At 33.8% G+C, this 24755-nt stretch overlaps 1 protein-coding gene across 19 annotated transcripts in view; it reads right to left on the minus strand.

The window, feature by feature from the left end:
- The window catches only part of NBEA (neurobeachin), a 460574-nt gene that overhangs the window by 57410 nt on the left and 378409 nt on the right, over positions 1 to 24755 (minus strand). For all 19 annotated transcript variants that reach the window (XM_085555249.1, XM_085555204.1, XM_085555247.1 and 16 more), the window contains 3 exons: positions 18022 to 18162; positions 10858 to 10977; positions 653 to 805 (listed from right to left, as the gene is read on the minus strand). In XM_085555249.1, coding sequence (XP_085411375.1) covers positions 653 to 805; positions 10858 to 10977; positions 18022 to 18162 — 414 coding nt within the window. The remainder of the gene's footprint in view (positions 1 to 652; positions 806 to 10857; positions 10978 to 18021; positions 18163 to 24755) is intronic.

Here is a 24755-nt window from a genome sequence, read left to right on the forward strand (position 1 = left end):
ATATAAGCAACGACAAGACAAGACATATTTTAAGATCCATTTCCAAAATACAACCATAAATTGAACTATTGTCGTTATATCATGATATACCTTTCATTTTATCCCTAAAATGAATATAAACAAGCATTTTATTTCTATCATTAACAGAGATAATTATTTCTAACATTAAAGCAAGGAAAAAAAAAAAACAACAACAAAATACTAATATAGGTAAGTGTTTTTCATGCTTAAATCTAGTAGACTTCATGATAATTTACATCAAATCATTTCTTTCACAAAAAGTCTACAGACTGCAGTTATTGGCTAATGTTCATACTTCTGTACTTCCAGTTCATCTCTGAATGGAAATTACACGGCTTGAGAAAGGAATGTAACATTCCTTGCAACACACCAGCATTTGCAACAACTTTCGATTTTTTCATTTAAGAGGTAGTAAAGAGGAACAGACTTAAGTTTTTCAGGCATTATCCAACTTATGCCTATCTGATGCCTTCACATGAACAAGTAATTGAATTTTGTTGAAAAATATCTTTTCTTTCAAATAATGCTATTTCCCCCTCACTTTCTATTTCATTTATTTAGGCCTAGTTCTAAAAAGATGAAAATGAAAATGAAAATTAAAGCTAAAGAGAAATTAAAAAGTGCTACTTACCATCCTGTTAATACGAACAAAGTCTTCAGGCTTCTTGGCCCAAGGTGGGAGCTCAACGTCATTCACAACAACTTCATCTTCTCTGATTCCTAGGTTGTAGCCATTACTGTTGACAAACATCTCTGGTAGATAGTAAAACTCTGGAATTAATTCCTAGGAGAGAGAAAACACACAATAAAACCACATTATAGAGCAACGCTGGATGATGCTGCTGGAATCAGGTGCAGTACCCATGAAAGCACTCGTTTCACTTCTGTTTCTGTGCATATAATTAGGATTTCTTTTATAATCTGTTTTCTTGTTCTTGCATTCAAAAGACTTTTACAATGAAATATTTAATTTTTTTTTCACCTATCTGTGTTCTGATGAATGTTTAGAAAAGCAGTGCATATCACTGAAGGAGATCTCTTCAGAATAACACATACTAGAAACAATATGGTGACCCTTCAGCACTACAAAAGAGGTGGAGGTTTTACAAGAGTGGCTATTTGATCATGTACATAAAGGAGCAGAATTTAGGGTGAATGAACATTTCTAATGTAAGAAAAAATCAAAAATGCATGAAGAGAAAAATGTCAATAGAGAGTATGTTCTTAGAAATAAATACATGATATTTAAACTGGGAAAGCTCAGTAACAGAGTAGCTAAGATAATCTGCAATGTATTAATATACTACAAATAAGTTAGAGCAGGAATTTTCTCCTAAATTCCAGACAGGTAAATAGAAATCATTTTGATGTAAGAAACATCTCCATATGTTGCTGTCTATTATTTTAGCAGAAACTATTGAACTGTAATGAAAATCAGCTTTAAAGCCCACCATCTCCTTTCTAATATCCTGGTGTAGATTAAATTTGCTAAATTCCCTTCTTAAAAATATTATGGTATTCAGTTGGTAACGTAACCAAAACTGTCACAGCACCTGAAACCTGAACCTGTTTGTGGTCCTTTCAAAACTGCAGACATGCAGAGTGTAAAAAAAATAATCACTGCAGACACTAACTTAGCCAATTAAATCTGGCCTACATCTCCATAGAGAACAGAGCAGTTAAAGCTTAGAAGGTTCTTCCAAGAATATCATCAAATACATATATATGAATGTTAATATTACAGTTTCCATCATTTTTAATATACTAAAAGCAGCCATTTGTAGGTCTGCTTTAATGGAGCCCTAAGAAGGAACAGCCCTCTCAGTTCGAGAAAAGTAGACACAGATCTCTAGATTTCAATGAACAGCTACTAATTTTGACTAAAAAGTGGCCAGAAAGGGACATGTCCTACAGTACAAATCACTAACTGACATCCCAAGAGCACTGTCTCAAAGACCAACCAAATTCATAAGGATGTAAGAATGCCAAAATATTGCAGGTTCAAAGTTATAAGAAAGCCAATATTCAAATGAAACTGAATTTAGTAAAGAAAAAAAGTATAATGCTAAACTAAACTGTATTTCTATTTTGTATAAAAGGTTTGAATCATATTCTGCTCCTTTTTAATACTATATTTTTTAAATGCAGTATGGTTGTGTGCCAACCCATAATTTCAAAAAGCAAGTGACAACTGCTTGTTTATGATTCTATCAAAGATATCTAAACCAAACTTTTGTTCTTCAGCTTAACACATCCCAGGATCTAGCTGTGAAATGTTACATCTACCATACCTGTATGATTTGTGTTACTCAGAGACATGTTCAGTGTTTAACTGAATTCTAACCTTCTGACTTCAATGGTATCTTGAAACAAAGGGATTTAAGTCAATGAATTTTTTTTATGGTATTTCCATTTAGAAATTTTATCTTTGTTGCTATTGCGGTGTAATTTAGTGTTCCCTTGTCTGGTATTGCAGAAAACATAAACAGAAATAGAATAAACAGAAAGCTTGTGATTAACTTTCTTTATAAGATTTATTGTATTGTATATGTTTAGCCTGACCTGTCTTATTCCTGTGCTATGGAAACTAACCAGTGCCAGACTTCTAAATCGTACTGAAACAGCCCTCTCTAGAACCCTAATCATTTCAGTTATGCATCCTTTTTTTTTTTTTTCATTCCAGCCAGTGTAAGAAAACTAAACAGTATTTCAGAAATTTGATAATATGACTCCTATGTTCTCTATTCAGTGTTACTTTTAGCGCAGCCCACAATGATGCTTACTTACTTGAATACTACATAGCATGAATTAAACCTTACCAAAAAAATGCAAACAATAGTGCATGTGACTTTCCCATACTTTGCATTAACCAGTTTTCTTTTGTATCATTTGATATGACTCTTGAATTTCGTTGTCTCCACTACTGGCTGTACTACATAACCACATCTCTTAAAAATACCTCCGGTAACTCCATCTCCTTCTCTCTTCCAGATAATGAATGAATATATACTAAAACATAAGCCCATTCCAAAACAAACAATTGGCATCCCATAATTTGTCAGTGCTGGAAAAAAAATCTCAAATTCTGCCTTCAGCTATTCAGAAGCATGGAACTACAGCTAGCCTGGAGCAGTGTGACAGGGAAGATTATTTGTTTCCAGATACCTATTAACGCATGTATTTTCACTTTACTACACTGAAAAATAAAAAAGCTTTCTCTTCTACCAGCTGATGATGGCAGGGGCTGGGTGAGGATGGGAAGGAAATACTCCCTGTCCCAAAGCCCCTGAGCATGCCTTGTTGGGGTCAGCAGTGTCTGGGGGGGAGTAGGAGTGGCGAGCTGGGAAGCTGCTGGGAAGGCAGGGACAGGAGGCATGAGCAGACAGCAGGGAATCTCAGCAGAGACAGAAAGATGACAACTAGGGCCCAGGGAGAATTGTACTAACCAAGAAACAACTGAAAGCTGGATAAATGAACAAAAGAATAAACAAAAGAATAACACTAGCAAAGGATAGGCTTATTTTCAAAACCTATTTTTATTTTTCTCAGCCAGAGGCTGTTTTCTGTTTCAGAAGTGGGTTTGCTTCAGTTCATATTTCAGTAAAGCACACAGGTAGACACAGAAAGCATTTTGGGTGTTTTCCTGGTAAGGACAGGAAGAGATATCTCAAACACTGTTACTGTTTGCTGGTCACACTTGAAAAGGTGACCAAGCCCATTCCTCAGATTAAAAGGATGCCTGTCCACCCTGTTGCACCACAATTTGTTGGCAACTCCACACTCCTTTCATCAACTGATTTCAGTATTTTCCATGTAAGCAAGTTTTACTTAAGGCCTGGCCAAAAGCTTTCATTACACGATCAAACACCATTTACCCCTATCCCACCAATCCATTGTGGATAGTGAGAACAGAATAATCTTTGCTCTTTGCCAGTTTATTACATTTGGAAGGCATTCTCATGCCAGATTTACACCTTTTTAGTGCTTAAAAACCAGTACAAATGGCAATGATTTTACCTTACATACTGTTACTTAGCCTAAGTTTTAGTTACAGATCTGTAAGAGAATCTTCTTGTCTCCCCAGACTATTCATTAGAATATTTTTTATTCCTTTTCATATAGAGTTGAATTTGTCATATAATATCAGTTCTTATATCATTTCCATTCCTTGGATGGGTCATTTTTAAACTCAACCTTGTATAAAGATTAGCAGAAGAAAATGCATTCCAGTAAGAGCAGGTACCCAAGTCAATGGGACTTAGAGGACCTTTTAATTCCCATCCTGTTCCCCACTTGTATGGTAAGTGGATGCTGTTTCACCAGCAGTGCAACAAGTGGTAAAATGTCAATGTAAACCTAGATCTGTGCAAGGGCATGATTGTTTGCAGCTACCATGATTCTGTGAAAGTTATTATTTTCAGTTACACACCTACATCAATCTAAAAACTTACATGAAAGACACATCTCTAAATATTGTCTTCCTAAACCATAAACATTGAGTCAGCCACTGTAAAGATGGTTATAAAAGAAAACATAATGATTAACAATGTAAAAAAGCTTTCCCATAAGTTTCATTAGTTTTCAGGCATAAAATGAGGGAATGAAAGGAAATAAGGCACAGAGGACCAATACTGAAAAAAAAAAGTGCCTGGTATTTTTGAAATATTTACAGACAATTAAGAAATTAACATGCATCTTGTTATTGTGCACCAGTCACCTGACATATAATGTTGCATTAACTGATACAATTCAGTAAATTATATTTCTTTTTTTTTTTTGCAATTGCCAAAACATATCAAAGGATCTAAATAAATCTTTCAGAGTACATAAGCTGTCATGGGTAATTTCTTACCACAATAAATATCTAGAGTTCAAAGAGTTAATAAAAATAGGGATTCTAGTGATCTAAATCCATTTGCAGTAATTTCTGTCTAGTTGTCCTTGACATTTCACAAGCTGGTAACCTCCTCTGCTCCCCTTTCATTCACACTTCTAATAAGACAGGTTAGCTTTCTATCATTTAATAGTCACCACCTTTCAAAATGCCCAAGAAACTTGGCTCTTTGTAGATGAAGAGCAATGCAGTAAAGCTACCGAAGGGTGTAAGAAAAGGTAAAATTAATATAGTAACAGGCACTTCTTGTCTGTAAATGCAATCTCTAGTTTATTTTAATAGCTACACTAAAACCCTAAGGTATAGTTAACAGTATTATATGCCTTGTGTCTTCACATAAGAAAACATCCCCAAATGCATGTTCTAATTTACAAGCCTGTGACAAATCCAAGCTGCTGAGAAATTAAACTTTAAAAATATGTCTTGGAGTGATAGAGGACCACTATTAACACTATCATAATTGCATACCACTTGCATCAAATCTGACGTTTCTGTTTAATAATTTTTGTTAAGGGTGTATCATTTTATGGCTTCCCAATGAAATAAAATCTTACCCAGACGTTTTCACTTTTCTAATATAATTCACTTCAAGGTTTTAAAGCTGCCCTTTCTTTTTCTTTCTTTCTTTCTTTTCCTCCCAAAAGGTTGATCCCCTGGCATCCATTAATTCCACAAGAGCCCAGTACTGGGTCAATGAGTCACTCATGAGTACCTCCATTAGCTGTGTTAATTTACACTAAGGCACCTTAATGACATTTTGTCAGAGTTACCTTCCTAACTTCTAAACACACTATTCAAAAAGTAATATAACAAGTTTGAGAGGCATTAGGAAAGATTAGTGCCTGAACAGGAGGTTCTCTGGAAGTCAGTGTTAGCAAAAACTGGAGAGGGGGGGTGGCGGGTAGGAAGAAATGTGCAAGCTGACTGGGCAAGTTATGGTCATTTCTGGGTGACTTGCTTCCTCAAAGGTCACTCTGCTAACACTCATTCCTCATCCAGCTTGTACTGATTATCTCAAGAGAAGGTCGATGTTGATAAAGGGAGACACAATAAAATAAACCGTGTTAGCCAGGTTCTCCCCTGGGTGTTACCACACTTGTGTAGCACACACTGTATTAATTGTGTTTTGCCAAATATAGGTGAACAGGTCTCTTAGAAAATGAACCAAATTGGTTCAAATGTAGTTAAAAATTGTCTCAGTGGATCTTAAATCATATCCTGATTAATAATCTATTGTTTGTTACATGTTTCAAAGGTAGCATACTTTTTGTCACAGTTCAAGATGTATCAATAAGTAGAATTCATGGCTTACTGCTCTGACTACTGACACTGCCCCATTTTCTTTATCTCAGCATGAAACAATTCCATTCCAGAGAAGGAATGAAAAGGAAGGGCAGAAGTAGGGAGGGGGGAAGGGGAGAGAATCAGGGAGAAGACACGCGCAGTCTCTTGTTGTGGAAACAAGAGACTGACCTACAAAACTGCAGCTTCCCAACAGATATACTTTCCTTTGCAAATGTCCAATTTTTCTATTTTTTAATGCAACATTCTTTAAATGTGATTTGGAAGTTTTCTTTAAAACATATTGAGCTTGCAGAATGCTGCTGATGCTTAAAATCTCAATTTACTTGTTAAAACTGACCCACTCCATCTTAAACAATGACCCAAAAAAAACATAACACAGATTTTACATTTCTTAAATAAATACATAAATAAATAAAGATTTTTTTAATTAGATTTATTAATAAAGAATTAGGGCAATTCATATTATGTAATATGGCACTTGAAAGTAAAAACAGTGGCCATCTTACAACAGAAGGCTGTGAAAAATTGAAGATTAATTCATTACACATGCTGTTTTAAATTATTTTATAACGTGTGCCACAGCAATTAATGAGATTAGTGAGATCAGAGATTAAATGTGCTTAAAGCAGCTCAGATGAATTTAAAATATATGATAAGGAATACATGAATAATAAATATTTTCTGCTGTAAACAGTTTTGAATGTTTATTACTTTGACAGACAGTCCATATCCCTCACACCTCATTTTTACTGTAAGGACTGAAAAAAATTCCAGCATGTATATCACATGGGATTCATTCCTGTGCCACTGCCAAAGATCTACATTTAAAGCTGTGTGTGCAGCCAGAAAGAAGCTACACAAACATGAGGAACACTTGGACAGAGAACATGCTTTAAGATCGAATACTCTCATAAGCTCTACACAGCACAGCTCCAACTTTCTCAAAGGATCACTATATAAATATTAGATGCTATCAGACAGGTGAACAGGAATTGTAGGTTGCTTCACACGCACAGTGCTGAAGCCCTTTATTGTGGAAGACAGAGGTTGTTGTGCTTAAAAAAGAAGGAAAGTAGAAAGAGAGATTGAGAGGGTTTGTTGGTGGCTCCTATGAAACCTTCCTCCTTTTCCAGTGTCTCAAAACTTGATTAAAATGCATAAAAAGTGTGCCAAGCATTCCAAGTAGTGAAACAGCTAATCTGAAAAAATAAGGTATTTGTAATATTTATAATAGTTCCATTTTCTGTCCTTTTTCAGAGCAAACTCCAAGGCCTCGGGGAGAAGTTGGCCCTGATGTCATGGCATTGAGAAATGTAGTTCATTAAGATCTCAAGCAAGAAACAACAGCAACAATTAGCTGCTTTACTCATTCCTGATTTATCGCTAAGAAACACGGACTCTACAAATGAAAAGGGCCTGAAGGGTCAAGTAGTGCATCCTCCAGCCAATTCATGATTGTCCCTGATGCTCTTCCCTATTCTACCACTCTACATTTCTAAGAATCTTGAGAAATAAGGATTTTACACCTTTCTCTCATGATGATTCAGAATACTGAAATTTTTACTTAACTTTTCATACTATGTTGGTTAAGTAAGTATTTGTCAGCTTTCCTCTATAGCTTACCTTTTTGTTCCCTGACAAATAAGACCTCACCCTTTCATACAGCTGCATATTTCATAGCATTTATGTTGCCATGTCTTCACTCCTCGACATTAATTACCCCGCACATACAGACATTTTTTCCTGTATACAACTCCTTAAATAAATTTGATGTTCTTATGGCTCCCTTCAGCTCAGGTATATATTTCCAGTGTCTATTCCCCAGAAAAGAAATTCCCAAGTTTCTATTGTATCCAGCATGAATACAAACAAAGAACTGAACAAGCAAAAACAAAAGCTTGTGTTCTTCAAGAACATGAGAGCTATGCAACAAATGAAAACCTAAGTAAACTCCTTCAGCTGGAATTTAGATGCCATGAGATTCTTTAGTTGCTATAATTCTAAGCAAATAGCTTGGGTCTTACTGTAAGTTTTCTACTATCCAGCTGATTTTCGTGTTTCTTTATTAAACTAAACACAAAATACAACTGCATTTACATATATTACTTAGGCTACTGAAGTGTAATGTGGGTTTATTCCAATAGTGACTTTATATCAACATGTAATTAATTTGATGATATGACATACTGAATGCTGGAATTAAATGCAACTAAAAATCTCCTCTTTTTGACCTTTATTTACTCTTCCTTTTTTATTATAGACAGCTCATGAACTCTTTCGGCTTGCTCTAACAGCTGCTAATGACTTAGCTTATTTTCAAATCTGCCTTTATCTGCTTTTATCTTAAGCCAAATCAACCCATAGTAGATCAACTCAAGACTAATTTCTAAACTCAAGTGCCCTGTATCATTATTAATTAACAAAACCATATTTGAAACAGCATTTTTAATCCCTAAAGTATCCCTAAACATACAGGTCAGGGATTATCTGGAGAAGACATTTATTGGCTAACAGACCTCATCTGTGCCTCCTATATTAGATTTTCTGTAATGATTTAGCTCCAAGTAGTATTTTGTTTTCTAATGGCATAACAGAGATGTATATATATGTGTGTGTGCATATGTATATATAAATCTGACTCTGGGGCTCTACAGCAGACTCCCAAGTGTATTCTAAAATAAATAATTTTACAGTCTTTGCCCTAATGAGACTTTGACCTTTAATTGTTACTCTTTTATCCAACCTTTCTACAACTCCTCTTAACATTGTATGACATCAGAATACTTAGCTATACTACATGTTTACCTCTTGCTTTCCTCTACTAGAAGCAGACATCCCCTTTTAAGCACTTTTAATACTTGTTCAGTTTGAACAACTTGGCTTTAGTAAAAATACATTTTGTAACTGCAACCGTTATTCCTTCATTAGTCCTCCATCCTTGCAACATCAGGCAGTGGCAACTGAAATTACCCCACTTGGTTCACAAGACTCCTAGTGTTTTCATACAACCATTTCAGTTCCTTCTTTTACTGATAACTCACGTGGTTGCTTATTTAGGAACAATCCTTTCATTAATTATACATCCTACTTGAATATCATCCCTCCGTCTGTCCACAGATATTCCTTTATCTTTTGCTATGCTTTCATGTATTTAACTTCCCTCCTCCTGTGTACTAAGGCCTGGGAAGAAGATTACAGTCACTTCCAATTGTCTTCCCTTATTCCTCAGTTTAAGGCTCTTATCTGTTGTTTCAGCCCAACTCCTTCAAGGCCATTTTCCCAGATATTCCAGTGGAGTTCCAGGAAAACCAAACTTCATTGAAAAGGAAAAATCAAAACATCAGCATTCTCATTTTGAGTAAATTGCTGCATGTTAAATACAGTAAATAGCAGCTTTAATTCCTTCCAAGAAGTGTTGAAATCACTGTTTTATTTTATTTTATTTTATTTTATTTTATTTTATTTTATTTTATTTTATTTTATTTTATTTTATTTTATTTTATTTTATTTTATTTTATTTATTAAAGAAAAGCAACAGAGGTAATATTTAAAATATTATTAGCTTCAGAAGAAGCATAAATAAATAAGAAATGAGTTTTAAGAGGTCTAGGTATACTTTTTTCTTTAAAAAGCATTTTCTCCCATATGTTAAGAAAGCAATACAATTTACAATTCACTTTTTTTTCTAACTAGAAACTGAATAATAATACCATGGTTTGTCTATATACACTTCTAAGACTGTTAAAATATTTATGGAAATAGGAGCTCTGGAATACAACTAAATTAACAAATTTACTTCTTCTTTTGTCAACTTAATTAAAAAATATAATGGTAATGTGCCCTTTTCCTGCTATGAGTGGCAGTTTTTAAATAGAAGAGGTATGTGTTATCGTAAAAATAAAGTTAGAGAGAAGAGTAAGGCAATCTTTGCCTACCTTATTACAAGAAAATGAGAATTAAGAATGGACAAAAGTATTCAAAATATTATAAGATTTTTTATTGTTTTCTGTTAAGGTTCCATGTATATGAACAATAGCTTTTTTGTGTTTAACAATAGGTAAGGAATAACAACAGTAAAATCACCCTGCTCTCTGGCTGTTTCTGTATATCGTGTAGAAGTTGTTTTAATCTAATGTGTATTGTTGCATAATACCCTCAGGCACAGTCAAGTAAAAGCTAAAGCTGTACAGAAAAGCCAACATTTTAAATGGGTCTTGTCATTAATGCTTTATTAATTGCCTGAGGCAATGCAAACCCAGAGTTAGGCAAGCTATAACGATATGACACTTTAAGGTCAAATCCAATTCCTGCTGTGTTTTATGGAGTGGGCCAAATATTGAGTTAACAGCAGGAAAGAACAATTTATTGGGCTTTTCTCCATCTCCTGATTATCTGATCTAAATTAGATCAGTTTGGTTGTTTTTCTGTAAAAACAAGACACCTTTTGTCCACTCAACTTCAAAGAATTCTTTGATTGTTTCTATTTGAACAATAATCTTTAGTAACATCTACTTAAATTAAACATTTGCTTTAATTAGGGTAAATTTTCTTTAAACCAAATCTGAATATAAAGACACAAAGCATAAAATCTTCTTTATCCCAAAATGAAAATAATAATAACAATATGTGTATCTTACCTTCACATCTGAGGTATCTCTTTGGCTGTTTCTCCAAGACCTGGCTACTGAAGAGAAGGTTCGATCTGGGTGGTCAAATTTGCCATCATTTGCATTTAGAAAGAATGTTGTAAAGGGCTCCTGTAGTCAATGAAATGAAGACGGATTAAGAAAAGAGCAGAAGGAATCATGTGGCAGGTTTCTAATGAAATCCAAATGACTTTTGCAGATCAAAATACTTCATAAGGGAAGAATTAAAGAAAAATATGGCACCTCATCTTTGTATCTATGCATGATTACCTATACTGAATGTCTTAGTACATTTATTGGTGTTAACACAGTTTGCACACACCAATCTTGAGTTCTGACAGGAAAGGTTATTTTTTGTATTCACTCGGCCGTAAGACTGATTATTCATCAGTGACAGACCTATGTAGAATAGTTCTAGTTTACTATGGTTGCCTACCTAACTGCAATCATCATAAACACTCTCTGTGTCATTTATATTACTATGCTTTGTTTACCCTTATAAGACAGTATGTCAAAATAAAGTCTTAAAAAATCTTTTTTGGATTTTTCTTTTGTTTTCATTCAGTTTAAAAGACCTCAGGAGATTCCATGTTTCCTCATGGTGGGCAGACTTTCTGTATTGTCATTTTGAGGCAGCCTATAGTTACAGAGCATCTAACTTGACCATTGTTTCTGAGCAGCCAAATTTCCACAACCATGTTTTCCCTACTCAAAATATGCTTCATCTCTATGCTATGTTTTAAGACAAATATACAGAGGTACTCAGAGATGAATTGCTTCGAAATTTTATTTTTGCTAATTCTATCTGAAACTACGCTCCCAATACTTGCTAAATGGAAACAGCTATTAAGGAAGAGCTCAAGTTTTTTTTATGTAACTGCTTAACCTGGCAGGGAAGGGCTTGACATTGGACCATACCCTTAATTTGACAATAAGACTTGACTACTCAGATCACTGCCAACTCCCTGGTTTTCTAGAGCCATGCAATTAGTTCCCTGATAAAAATAATATTTGGCAATTTCTTCTTTTTCTCAAAAGTGCTCTTGTAGGTATTTGAAAAAGTGAAATTTCTACTTTCAAAGTCATACCCAAATTTACTTCCTTTTATATCTGCTCATGTGGAAATTTCATGAATCTAAGACAGTCTGTAATCAGCAGACCACAAATGACACTAAAGTTCATCTACTAGTTGAATTTTATTATATACATTCTCTCTTTCCCATTTGAAACTTTTGAACAAAGCTTCTCAATTAATGAAGAAAGTTTGAGATAATTATGCGCCACTTTACATATCTTGTTTAAATTATCCAGGATTCAAGAGAACTTAGGAAATTCAGGTTAAGTAGCCTTTATCAACAAGTAAAGATACATAAGGAAATCATTGATGCACAGGTATTGAAAAGAAATCTAACAAGATGAGGAAAATGGAAAATCGGGGAAGTCAAATTTTCAGAGATCATTAATTTTCCATTCTTTACTTTTCACGTCTTCCAAACTAATGTTTTCTGCCATAAGCAATAGTCCACATGAGCTACTTTCTTTCATAGAGAAATACTCCAAATTTCTCTACCTAAGAAAAAGAAAAGGAATGTCTCTGTTATTGTCATCATAGTATGCTGGTACTTCAGAAGTAGCTTAAAGGAATTGTTTATTATTGAACAATTTTTTTTTTTTTTCAAGGGACAGAATGTTAATTTTGAGAGTATGTGACTTCAAATATGCAATCTTTTTCATTATAATAATGCAAGACATTTTCCTGCTTTCCAATTGAATGCTGAGTCTTTTTCATCTTTTTTTTCTTTTAAGACATTGGGAATTATTTTAATAAATAATATAAACATCTATAAATAAACATCTATACTTTTCATTGCTGCCTATAGGGAACTTCATGTAAAATGTAAATGAAAAAGTGTATTATTTACAACCAGAGCTAATAAACTGAAAACAATATTAATAGGGTTGGATTATATTTTTTCTTGGTGAAAGTTCTATTATTATTATTTTGTTATTATTGCTATTATTGTTGTTATTATTATTTTAATGTTACATTTATACTAAATTATGCTAACTTTAGAATTGTTTTCATTTTAACTATGAGTTTACCCCCAAAATCTCTGTTTATATTTGCAGTATCATAGCAATTTATGCTGCATTTTTCTACCTTATCAATAATAATAAAAAATAATTATATGTTGTTAATCTGAGCACAAACAATTCAGCCTCCTACTAGCCCCTGCCTATCACTACTATTCCTTGTAAGGCATGTATTTTCTTGTGAATACTATTGTCAGTGGGTCACTACTGGGTTTCTGAAATCAGAAGCAGTTGACAGATTTATAAAAGCAGAAACCAGAAATATGATGTAATTACAATAAATTATGTAAAAATATTAATCCAAAGTTCCATGACAACATTATTTTAAGCATCTGAGACAAATATACAAAAGTAATAAAATTCATAATCAAGGATTAAGCCTTTAATAGTTGAGCACTACAGGGTGCCCTATTATGCTATCCTACTATGACCTGTTGTGACTATCTTTTTGGATTTTTAATCCTTAGCAGAAATTCAGAGCTTTCACTAGCTTTATCTCTAACCTCTCAAATAATTTGAAAGAATTTTTTTCTTCCTCTGGAAAGTCAAGTGCTTATATCATATAAATACAATTCATATCTCATTCAATATATTCATGTAAATACTGTTATTCTACAATACCGATTACTGTCATCTCATGTAAAGGTTTTGTTGCTGTGAAAGGTATAAAGCTGCACGATGTTTTCATTATAACCCCATCTCCCTCACTGCTAATATTCTGAATAAAATTCACGCCTTGTTGGCTGCCAAAGAGAAGAGAAATTTATGGGGCACTTGATCACAATGTGTACAAGCTTGAGTTGTGGGAACAAGGAATTTTCAACTCACTGGTGCTTTTTTCCTTCATCCTCCCTCTAACACCAGTCCCACCAGAATTATTTATGGGTGGAGTAGAGGATACAGGAAGAATGGATGTGACATTCCAAGATATATCAAACAAAAGTGTGTTCAGCCATGTCAAGGTAGAAAAAAAGAGTATTTGGAGTTCTGTCATACTGATATACACCTTTTATCTCAGATACCTGTGAATGCCCTGTTCAGGTTTACAGAACAGGAGACTTGAGTTCACTCCAATCTATTTACAAGATTTAAAATCTCCTTCACCTTTGATTTGGTCCAAGTCATACTTGACTCACAGAATTTCTTTCTAACTTACGCACTTACTTAGTAGTTGTAACAGAAGCTGAAAATCAAATATAGTCTGCAAAATTCTTGTTCAGTTCATAATCATGCTTTTTAATACCAGTCATTTGATGAAGATGTAATTAATTCATGCAAACACAGTTTCTTCAGCAGCAACTATTGAGAACAACAAATTGCACTGTAACTTGAGCGTATTTCATCTAAAAAAAGCCCTATAAAAACAGCACTGATATTCAATTTCCACATGATTCAAGGCACAGTTCCTTTATCTGCCTACTTTTCTGTTTTTTGTCTACTTTTCAGGTACACATCCATGTCACTATGTTATATGGCATTTTGAAATAGGATTCTTTGTCTTAACTATTTTGCCACCTGCAAGTTAAATATTCACTGGTCCAGATGGAAAACAAATGAAAATAAATAACTCTTGAACCAGGTGGTCAGGTAACAGATTCATAAACCATGAGTAGTTCAGTTCTGTTGTGTAAAATACGACTGTACCAGCAGAACAGTGCATCCCTTTCCAGATTACATTTTACTCTTCTTGGTGGAGAAAACCTGTGGATGATCTTGGCTGAGATTTTCTAAGGAATAAGTAGAACTTTTTGGTTTATTTATTGACTGGGTTTATGTCTAAAAATCTGAGACTGTAAAAGAGTTCAGCCATGGTTAAATGAGGGAAAAGCAATATTATATAAACTCTGGCACTCTATGTTAAGTTTTTATATTTATTAATCTGACTGAATAATACAGTAGATTTTCACGTTCAGTATTTCTATAAATAAGTCATTTAAAGTTCAATAATCTGCTAATTCTCTTAGAAAGAATACTGAATGCTTTCAAGAAACAGATGAAATTAGAGATAGAGCTATTTTTCAAGATCATTTGGGTCTCATTAGCAATTATAGCATTAAGCATTCCTAGGTGGTAGCTCAGTTTCTTATAGCCTAGGTAGAGGATTTTTTGTGACATTTCCAAATTCTATCAAAGTTAATATTCCTCTGTGCACAATGGATATATACAAGTTAATGAAGAATTACAATTTCAGTTCACATATGTGTGAATGATGCATGTATGTGTATTGGAGTGAGCTGCACAGAAAAATAGTGTGTGCATTATCTTGATCAGGAGAGCATATACAACCCTCAGGTGGGACTGTAACTAACCTGAGAGGCCTGGTGAGGCTGAACCATTTACTGTCCTAAAAGTGCTTTCATATTTCTCTTAGAGCTCTTACAGAAGAGAATGGAAGTTTGCACAAAATAGACACAGATGATGGAAACAGAAACTAGTTTCTGTTCCATCTCTAGTTATTGGAAATAGTATCTCATAACTACTGCAGTTAAGGATCACATCCACTTCTATGATATACAATGGAAGGCAGAAGAATATATACAAATAACAAATTCTATATGTTAATGTTTTTGGATTTTGTGTGTGTGGTTGTTTTTGTTGTTTTTTGTTTGTTTGTTTGTTTTTTGTTTTTTTTTCTTTTTTTGTTTTTTTGAAATGTAATGAAATTTGTCACTTTATAAGATGGATGTTTATGGAAACTCTTAGTACTCAAAAGAGTTCAAGAGAAAACTGTACTAAAGTGGAAAGCTTATTAATGACAAATTGGTGGCAGAGACTGATAATATCAGAATAATAAAGCTGGAGAGAACTGAGTCTAAGGTATAAATTGCATTTTTATAAAAGTAGATAGATAGATAGATCTGATAGATTAAATAAAGGACAGAAACAGAAGGAAACATAAGACAATATGGAGAAGAGTTGACTCAGAAATGTGATATTGCAATGCTTTGAAAAGAACTGACAGGAATCAGATTGCATCTGTCAAAGCCAAGAAACAAAATTCAATCTGTTTGTTTTTTTTTTAATATTTTGATTTTTATAAAATTCTCTATATATGTACTCCAGAGTGGCTGAAGCTACCTTTCTTACTGCAACTACGGCTTCCTCCAATACAAAGGTCTAGGCACATATTTTCTTCCCCCTAGATTTACATATCATTTATTTGCCCCTAGATTTACATATACATTTATTTGCTTTTTGTAAATAATTTTTACAATCTTCATAAACTTGTATCGAAGGATGACTTCAAAATTCACCTGGAAGAAATCCTTATTTAACTGCCAGAGGTCAACTTCACTGGCACAATAGTCTCCCTTAGGATATTTTATTTATTACTCAGTTGCCAAAAATCTCTCTCTAAGGATCACTATGACTTTTTAATCTATGATTTTTCTCTGGTACTTTGCACACTTATTTTCAAATCTTTATTTTGGTTTTCCACTTACAGCCCTATCAGAGATCAACATGTTTTCCTTTTTTCCTTTTTCTGAGCTTTAAAATTTCCCCATGCTTGTCTCCCTTTCACTTCTACTGTCTCCTCCCAATAGGGATTGCTTATTCTAATCGCTTGGGTTTAAATAGTCCTCAAATGGCTGTCTACCTGTGCTAGTATTTAAATTCTCCCTAAATTGTTCTCTATGTTGCCAGCAGTAATCTCTGCCCTGGAAAACATTACTTTTCCTTTTGTTTTCCTCTTTATCTTCTTCAAGTGTTCTATTTGTTTTAACAAACATAATTTGTCAGGTCTATATTGCGAGGTCATCAAGTTAGAGACCTTGTTCTCTCACTCTTTTTGTGCGGGAATCAGACAGCGAGAACACCTATGATACTATATAAACAACAGCAGTAAAAATGACACAGCATTAGCCTAATACAGGAAATGAATACTCCTTGGTGTGCTGTACATTCAACTAGCAAGCAGACTTTCAGACCTAGGAATTTGCCGACTAGCATGAGGAGATCTTTAGTTGAATAGTAGCCAAAATTAATAGATAAACATGCAATTAAACCCACTGTTTTTAATAAACGTTAAGTGAACAAAGAGGAACATAAAATGCATTCATAGTACATGAATAATTTAGTAACACTAAAAAGGAGCCCAGAGATCACCCTTTAGAGGAGCATAATCAACACTTAGTTTCCCAAGGGTTTAAGGAGCATGTCCTGAACTCACACATGAATTCTTCCCTTCTGATCAGAAGAACAGGGCATGTTTACAGAACCTGAGATGAGTGATAACGCAGATCTCTACCTCTGTGCAGCTCTGTTTTGGCTGATTCTGTGTGAAATATGCTTACAGTGCATCTTATGTGACAGATTTTTATTGTCAGAGTGTAGTTTAAGTTCAGTAATTACACAGTGACTCAATTCTTCATGAATTCAGGTTTCTTTATGAAACCTTAAGTCTCTCATCAACAATCCATTTTCCGTAATTCATTCTGTTAACACATAAACCAAATCCAGATTCATTCTATCTTTGCAGTTTGTCCCCTTTCCCTAGGTTGGATTTTAAGAAAAGAACTGAAAGAGCAGTTTGAAGGTGGAACCTATATTTTTACATTGTGGAAAATTGTAAGCTATTAATCTACCAAGAAGTATAGATCATTTGCACAAATATTACTCTATACTATTTTAATATAGAACTGGTCCTTTAATTCCCCTCTCACTTCGACAAAGTCAGATGTGATTTTTGTGAAAGGTTTTTCTTTAATGTATATACCTGTCTGTAGTTGAAAATAATAAATGAATATGAGTAATATCTATTTTCTGTATTGTCTAGAGTCAGATGGATTTAGATTTAGATTTTCAGATGGATTTAGTTTTGGAAGGCCTTTTTCCATCAAGTGGTTTACCCGAATTTACACCATCAAAATTAAATATATTTCAGACTGCCTGGGTAACAGAAAACTCCTGATCACTACAGATGAGTACTCACAGTGTACACAGATAATTTGTGAGACTTTTAAATTAGTGAGGAGCACAGAGATTTTGATACAGAGGTAAATGGCAGAAGAGATGCTGTAAGTAAATTATTAATAAAAATCAGGATCTAGAAATACTTACAATACGAACAAGCCAAGCCAGTGTAGAAGTAGATGTAGAATAGTGGGTATTGTAATGGTAAGGTGGAGTCTGATCATCTTCCCATGTTTCATAACGTTCTGCATAGAATACCGCTCTCTTTGGGTTCAAAGCACCAATAGGCTGCAAAAGGATAAGAGGGCAAACATATCAGATGAAGGACAGCATGCCTGATACATCACAGGTTAATTTTATGTTAAAATTTACTGCCTATGAGATTCTGCAACCAAACTCATTCCATGCTGTAGTAATCCTTTCAGCTTGCTGTAATTTTATAATTGTATTTCAAAGGTTTTGTGTACTAAAATTGTTAGGACTTAATTGATTTTAATTGGCAAATGTAAATGTTCAGTATCTGCAAACTTTCAAAAAGTTGTTTCCCAATTAATTCTGTAACATTGCTCTGGAAATAGACTTCTGAAACTGCATTTAAAATGCATTGAGGCCAAACTAATATTTCTGTTGCTGTCATTCACCATAATCACACAGCTAATGAAAACTGACTTTTGCTCACACAGGATACTTTGTAATGCACAGTTCATGATGAAAAGATTTCATGCAGACCTGCTGATGGTGTCTGGTGATCCTAAGCAGAAATACTTAAAATCCATGCATAGCCCTACAAGATTGGATCTACTTTATGACTGAACAAAGCAAGGGTTTACTAAGAGAAATGAACAAGCTTTTTCTTAAATCAAAAGACAAAAGTATTATTGATACAGATGAGATATTAGTAAATGTGTACTGTCTTCTACCTATCTGCAAAGAACCATCATATTTTAGCTTTTATAGTAAAATTAATCAATCATATAGAGTTTAATACTTAGAAGAGAACACATTTCCATGCTAAAGAACTTCCTGCAATTTTTAATAATTACTTGATTTGAATTTCTCAATTATGCAGTTCAAATTTCTACCATCAATTCATGTTATTAAGGGAATTGCAACCTGAAAATAAACATTTTGATCTTTTTCTATATGCTAACAAGTATTCTTATATTTTACTCCAAAGCACATTTCTTCTCAGTTAAAATCTAAGAAAAGGATGATCAGTAAAAGGTCAAATCATTGTTTCACTGTACTACATATACAGCTATGTTATTCCTTCTGTGCTGCAATGTTTTTTGAGACAGCTGTAAAAAAGACTGACATAAAACTTTTCTAATTTTAAATACTATAGCTTGTTTTTAAATAGTGCTTGATGACAAGTTACATTTAAAAGCACAATTATTTTTTTTTTTAATTTTTCACATGAAACACTCTTGAGGCTTAATACTTTGCTGTGTCATGGAGATGTTAATAGCTTTCTCATATGTGTAAAATGTACAAGTAATCCCTAAGGATCGGTGTTATCTGATGTAGATTGCACTGTAAGACCTCACAAAACATTCTTGAACAAGAAGTACGAGCAATTCCCTAACACTTTCCAGGCTTGCTTCCTCACTATTGGAAAAAGAATAAAATAAATATTTGGTTTTTTATTATTTTGATTACACATCCTGCCACTTTCAGGAAACATGCTTGCATTACTGCAGCATGTAAGTTACTAATACATTAAAATCATTGCCTAGTGACTTCCTTGTAAGAATAACTTATTAAAAGACATTATTTTCCTATTGGACTTTGCAAATATATGTGCACATCACTAAATTATCTGATGGTTCTGGGTTGGTCTGTGGACTGGATGGTACCTGCCAGTACCACACTGAGGACACTCTACATCCATGTCTCTACCAGGACAGATTCCAGTCCCCAGCAGAACATTTCCAAAGCAAAGGCAGTAATTCACACCAGAGTCTGTTTACAGCAAATGTTCACCCCCTCTGAGAAGGATATACAAAACAGCAGATGAATCTGTGAGATTGCACTTTGTAATGGAAAAACTCCCTGAGAATATTTATTTCCTCCACTGTGAAGGTGTATCCTGCCCTGTGCTACAATGAATTCTGAAGCTATGAACAAGAGAGGCATGATTTGTCATAATGTTATTTTGCGTATGTGCTTGAAAGCACTAGAAGGAAGTTATATGGTGACTATGGCAAGGTTGAAAGCAAAACTCCACGTACTACATTATATATTTGAGGATGATCAGATGTCTATCAACAGAACAACTACGTGGGGTTTTTTTTAATTGCAAAATGTTTACAGTGGTTAGAAGAGCTGTGAAACAGAACTGATGCTCCAAATCAATTACAAAAAGTTTTATTTGTATACTACCAAAATATTGTTTTTAATGGCAATTTAACCTATGGATTTAAGTAACTTATTTTTATATCTGCATGTATATATATATACATATATTTATGTGTGTGTGTGTGTGTGCAGCTGTATTTGGAAAAGGTATTTTCTCTCAAGACTTTGACAGTTCTTTCCTAAAGACACATAAAACACTAATGTAAATAAATCATCATGTTTTCAAGGCTCTTGAGAGAGAAGTGTTATTTCAATTTAGAAGATAAAAGATAGGTTATAAGATTGTGCATTCCCACTTTATGTAAAATATGCCTGCACAAGTAGCTAAAATAATCTACTTTCAGAAGACATTTGTTCAACTTATTAAATGATAAACCTAAAAAGCTGTATTCTGAAGATTACCTTCATCCTCATAAAAATTCTTTTCAGAGTCAGAATCCATTTTTCTTTCAATTACTTTAGGATTCATTTGCAGGAAAATGCTGAAATGCACAAAATGTTGAATAACATGGACATCATGAGAGCCATCCAGCTTTTTTCATTGATAGAAATTTTCATGCTAAAACCCTCCTGAAGGATGCTTGCTCTAGAGCAGCTAGCATGCAAACACAGACACATTATGCAGTGACGGCAAAAGTAATGCAGCTGTGTCAATGCAGCACTGCCAAGAGAAGAGAGCTGAGAGTTGTACCATGGTCATGAAACTTCTGATTCAGAATTACATCAGTTCTGCCTGTCCTGCCTCAAACAAAAATACAGGGAACAGCTGATGCCTCTCTTTGTCCTATCTTTGGAGACATGCTGTATGAGCTGCTTCACACAATAATGGAATCAATTTAATCTCTCCTGATATAGGAAATCATGCACACTGAAAATGCAGTAAAAGTGATCATATCTCTTATTTTACTCTATCATTAAACTTGCTGCCTAACCACAATTTGTGTTCATCAAATAAATGTATACCTTTGCCAGAGGGAACTTCCGTAAAAAAAATAGCAAGCACAGAGCAAAGTCAGTCTACCACTAGTTTCTTTAGTGGTTTTTCTTCAAGAATAAACTACCTTTACTCTGATAAGGTATATGCACTGCTAGATGATAACTTCTACACAAAAGTAGTCACTCACGTTTTCTTATTGTATGGGTGAGACATTTCTGATTTTATTCTTACAAAGAATATACATATGGAGTTTTTCATAGCTGTTCAGTGACGTTCTTGATCCACAGTCAACCAACATCATTTTAATCTGATACTGTAGCAATTAAATGCTGGCAAACTCTATATATGGAATGATCCCTTCATCTTTATATAATGGATGAAAATAATTTTATTTCCATTTCATTGAGATGCCTTTACTGTACAAACTAGTTAAAATGGCCTGCACAAAATAGTATAAAGACAAAGGTTAATCCATATACTGACTTTCAGTCCAGTACATTAATGATAAGACCAGAATGGAAATTAAATTTGAGTGAAATAAATTGTTCTGAACCTTAAATAAAAAGTTCTTTCTCTTAAGTCTTGCAAAACGCTTTTTCCAAACATGTCATTTACTTTTTTTGTTGTTGTTTGTTTGTTTTTTAATTAATAATAAAATACATGTGCAAAGGCTCATACCAGAATATATAATTTCTCTTAAAAAGCTTTTGTAATACACTCTTGTTTATAACCAAGCAAAACTTCACCCTCTATTCAGGGTCTATTTGGTCACTTCAGTTCTGATGTACCAAAGGTTGCTTTTTATTTCATGCTTCTTTTCCCATTTAAATATAAAGTAAGTATTTACTTTAACATTAAAGAAACACACTTCAATTCATGTCATTCTTTTTTTTATCTGGTTAATCTCTTCAGACATCTGGCCTTTGAACCAGTGTATTGTCAATACATCTAGTGTTTATATCCACTGGACATGTTATGCTAGCTCATGTAATATTTACTGTTTTGCCAGCTATCTTTATAGAACTACATTCTCTCATGAGAGCAGAACTGAATGCAGCATCCTATTTATCTGGCCACTGAAATATGCTGCTTATCTTGACTCTAATTCATGCAGCAGCTACTTTATCTGTTTATCTCTTTTTATCATTCAGTGCACAAAATTGTAGCTGGGTACAAAAGGAATTTTGAGTTTGGGTTTATTTGGTTTTAACTGAATACAGAGAGTTTTTTCTCGCTGTTTGCTTTTTTATTAAATAGCAACAACACATATTGACCTTTAAGTAGGACATCTCAGTAGGGTACTTTAAAGTTTATAATAAATATGAATTTTATCCAACTTTAAAAACAGCTTTTCTTTGACAATCTTAAAACTATCAACTGTCATAAGATTTTCTGGCATTTTCAAAGTATGAGAATTTTACCTGGTAAATTAACTCTCTATTTAAGAAAAGGAATGTGTAGTTATGTGGCGTAACCCAAATGAGAAGCAAAATACTTTTTGTGTTGATGGTTGAGTTGCACGTGGTAAAGAGGGAAGTTTCAGTTGCAGAAACTGATTTGATATTTCCAGTGAGAGTGGCTCTTGATATCCTTAAACTTTATCCCATAGCATACATGTTTTAGAAAGTATTAAGTGTGGTTTGCCTTGAAATATTCACACCTCGATGCGTTCATTTGCATTATTACATTTAGAGGCCTTGGGGCTTTATCACTTCCTTTTCTTGAAATGGCATGGTAATAAGAAAAAATGGTTATGCTTATCACCACCTGTCAGTCAAACACCTTCTATATTAACCAAATAAAAATTTTCCACTCAATGAATGGGCATGTGATATCTCGTTCCCGTCAATACTAGTATTACTTTGCCTGGTGAAGAAATCATTTTATTTAACCGGATGTATAACTAGAAGTAAATGAGGAGAAATTCCCATTTACAGTTTAATGAGCAGGGACAATACAGCATGTCAAACTCATGCATTCAGTATAATTTAAGAATAAAAGTCATACAATTTTGCACAAACAATGTCACATCTTAAGTACTTTGCTTGAAAACCATAAGCAAAAAAATTCACGATACAGTAAGGGCTGCATATGCATTTTGTGTACAGATGTTTACTACTACAGCTATTTTTCCTAAGGAGATCTCAGTAAAGAAGAAAATAAGCAGATCAGGGGTTTGTTTGATAGTAAAAAGATAATCTATGTATCTATGACAGCCTCTTTCATTAGCTTTTCATCCTGTCAAACAATAAATATAACCTTTAACCTTGTATATGTAATGAATAAAACTTGAGCCTATGCTGTCTAATCAAATGAGAAGTCCAATATATCCTACAGCTACGTCACCTTCAATGCCCATGTGCCCTATTTTTTAAATCACAAATTTTTATGTAAAATAAGAAGAAAAGGAAAGGAAAAAAAAAAAAAAAAAAAGAAGAAAAAAAGCTCTTGATAAGGGAATTTCTGCACACTTCAAAGGAAATGTATTTTTAGACTATTGTTTAAATATACTTAAATATAATTGCTCTGAGAGAAAAATAACATTCAATTGCAAATGTTCCTCAGTAAGGAATGCTGTATAAAGACAGAATAAAATGTAATAGAAGGAATGGACGAGTTATATGCTCAAAACAACTTTGCTGAAATGTAAATATTTCAATATGAGTTAAAAGCAAGAGGCATATGTTTTATTCTGTCACTGACATCATAGGCAAACCAAACACATCTAATTTCATTTCCATGAAACATATGAGTTACATTTATAGTTTATATTCACTTAGCATCTGGTGGTGTGTAATATTTTATATAGGAAGACTAGTAATCAGAGGTTAAGATATTTCAAAAGACTTATTCTTCATTATCACAAATATCACTGGAGCTTTGTATGAACACTGTGTGATAGTAGACAAGTGAGTAATTTTAAAATGTTAGATTTTGTATCTGGGGTTAACTATGAAAGATGTTTTAAACCAACAAAGCAGAATATGATAGAATGAAATCACTTTTAATTTCACTGCTCTGGAGGGCTTTTACCATGCATGTAGTAGTGCTGGAATTCTTTTAGCTTCAAAAGATTGTTTGAGGCATATTAATTGCTGAATATTAAGGATAGAGGCTTTTTGAAACCGAAGAAGGGCAAGTGTGTGGGAAGACAGAAGGTCAGGAACTGACAAAGGAGATTTTTTCCATCAGCAGCTTAGCTGGAGGTTCCAAGCTGCCATCAGATCTGCAGGAAAGCACTGCAGGGTAAAATGTGACACAAGGAACTAGCTCCTGTGAAAAATACACTGTGTGTACCTGCTCCAGAGGTCTGACTGAAGCCTGGTGGCAAACTTAAGTCTCAATAATGTGAATAATAAATCATTGGCTCCAGTTTTTAAGCACTAGGCTGCTCCAGCTTCACCTCTCAATTGAGGAAAGAAGGGGCTTACTTACAGATATTGGACAAGAATGAAAATTAAAACAGAATTGCAGAGGAAATACTTCAAGTTGGATCTGATTTTTAAGATTTCTACTGATAACACATGAATTGAAACAGGATGCAAGTAACACAAAACAGCTGAAGTGCACAGAAGTACTGCATTTC

The sequence above is a fragment of the Coturnix japonica genome, chromosome 1 (assembly GCF_054131305.1).
Source record: "Coturnix japonica strain WE chromosome 1, WE-NBRP24, whole genome shotgun sequence".
Lineage (NCBI taxonomy): Eukaryota > Metazoa > Chordata > Aves > Galliformes > Phasianidae > Coturnix > Coturnix japonica.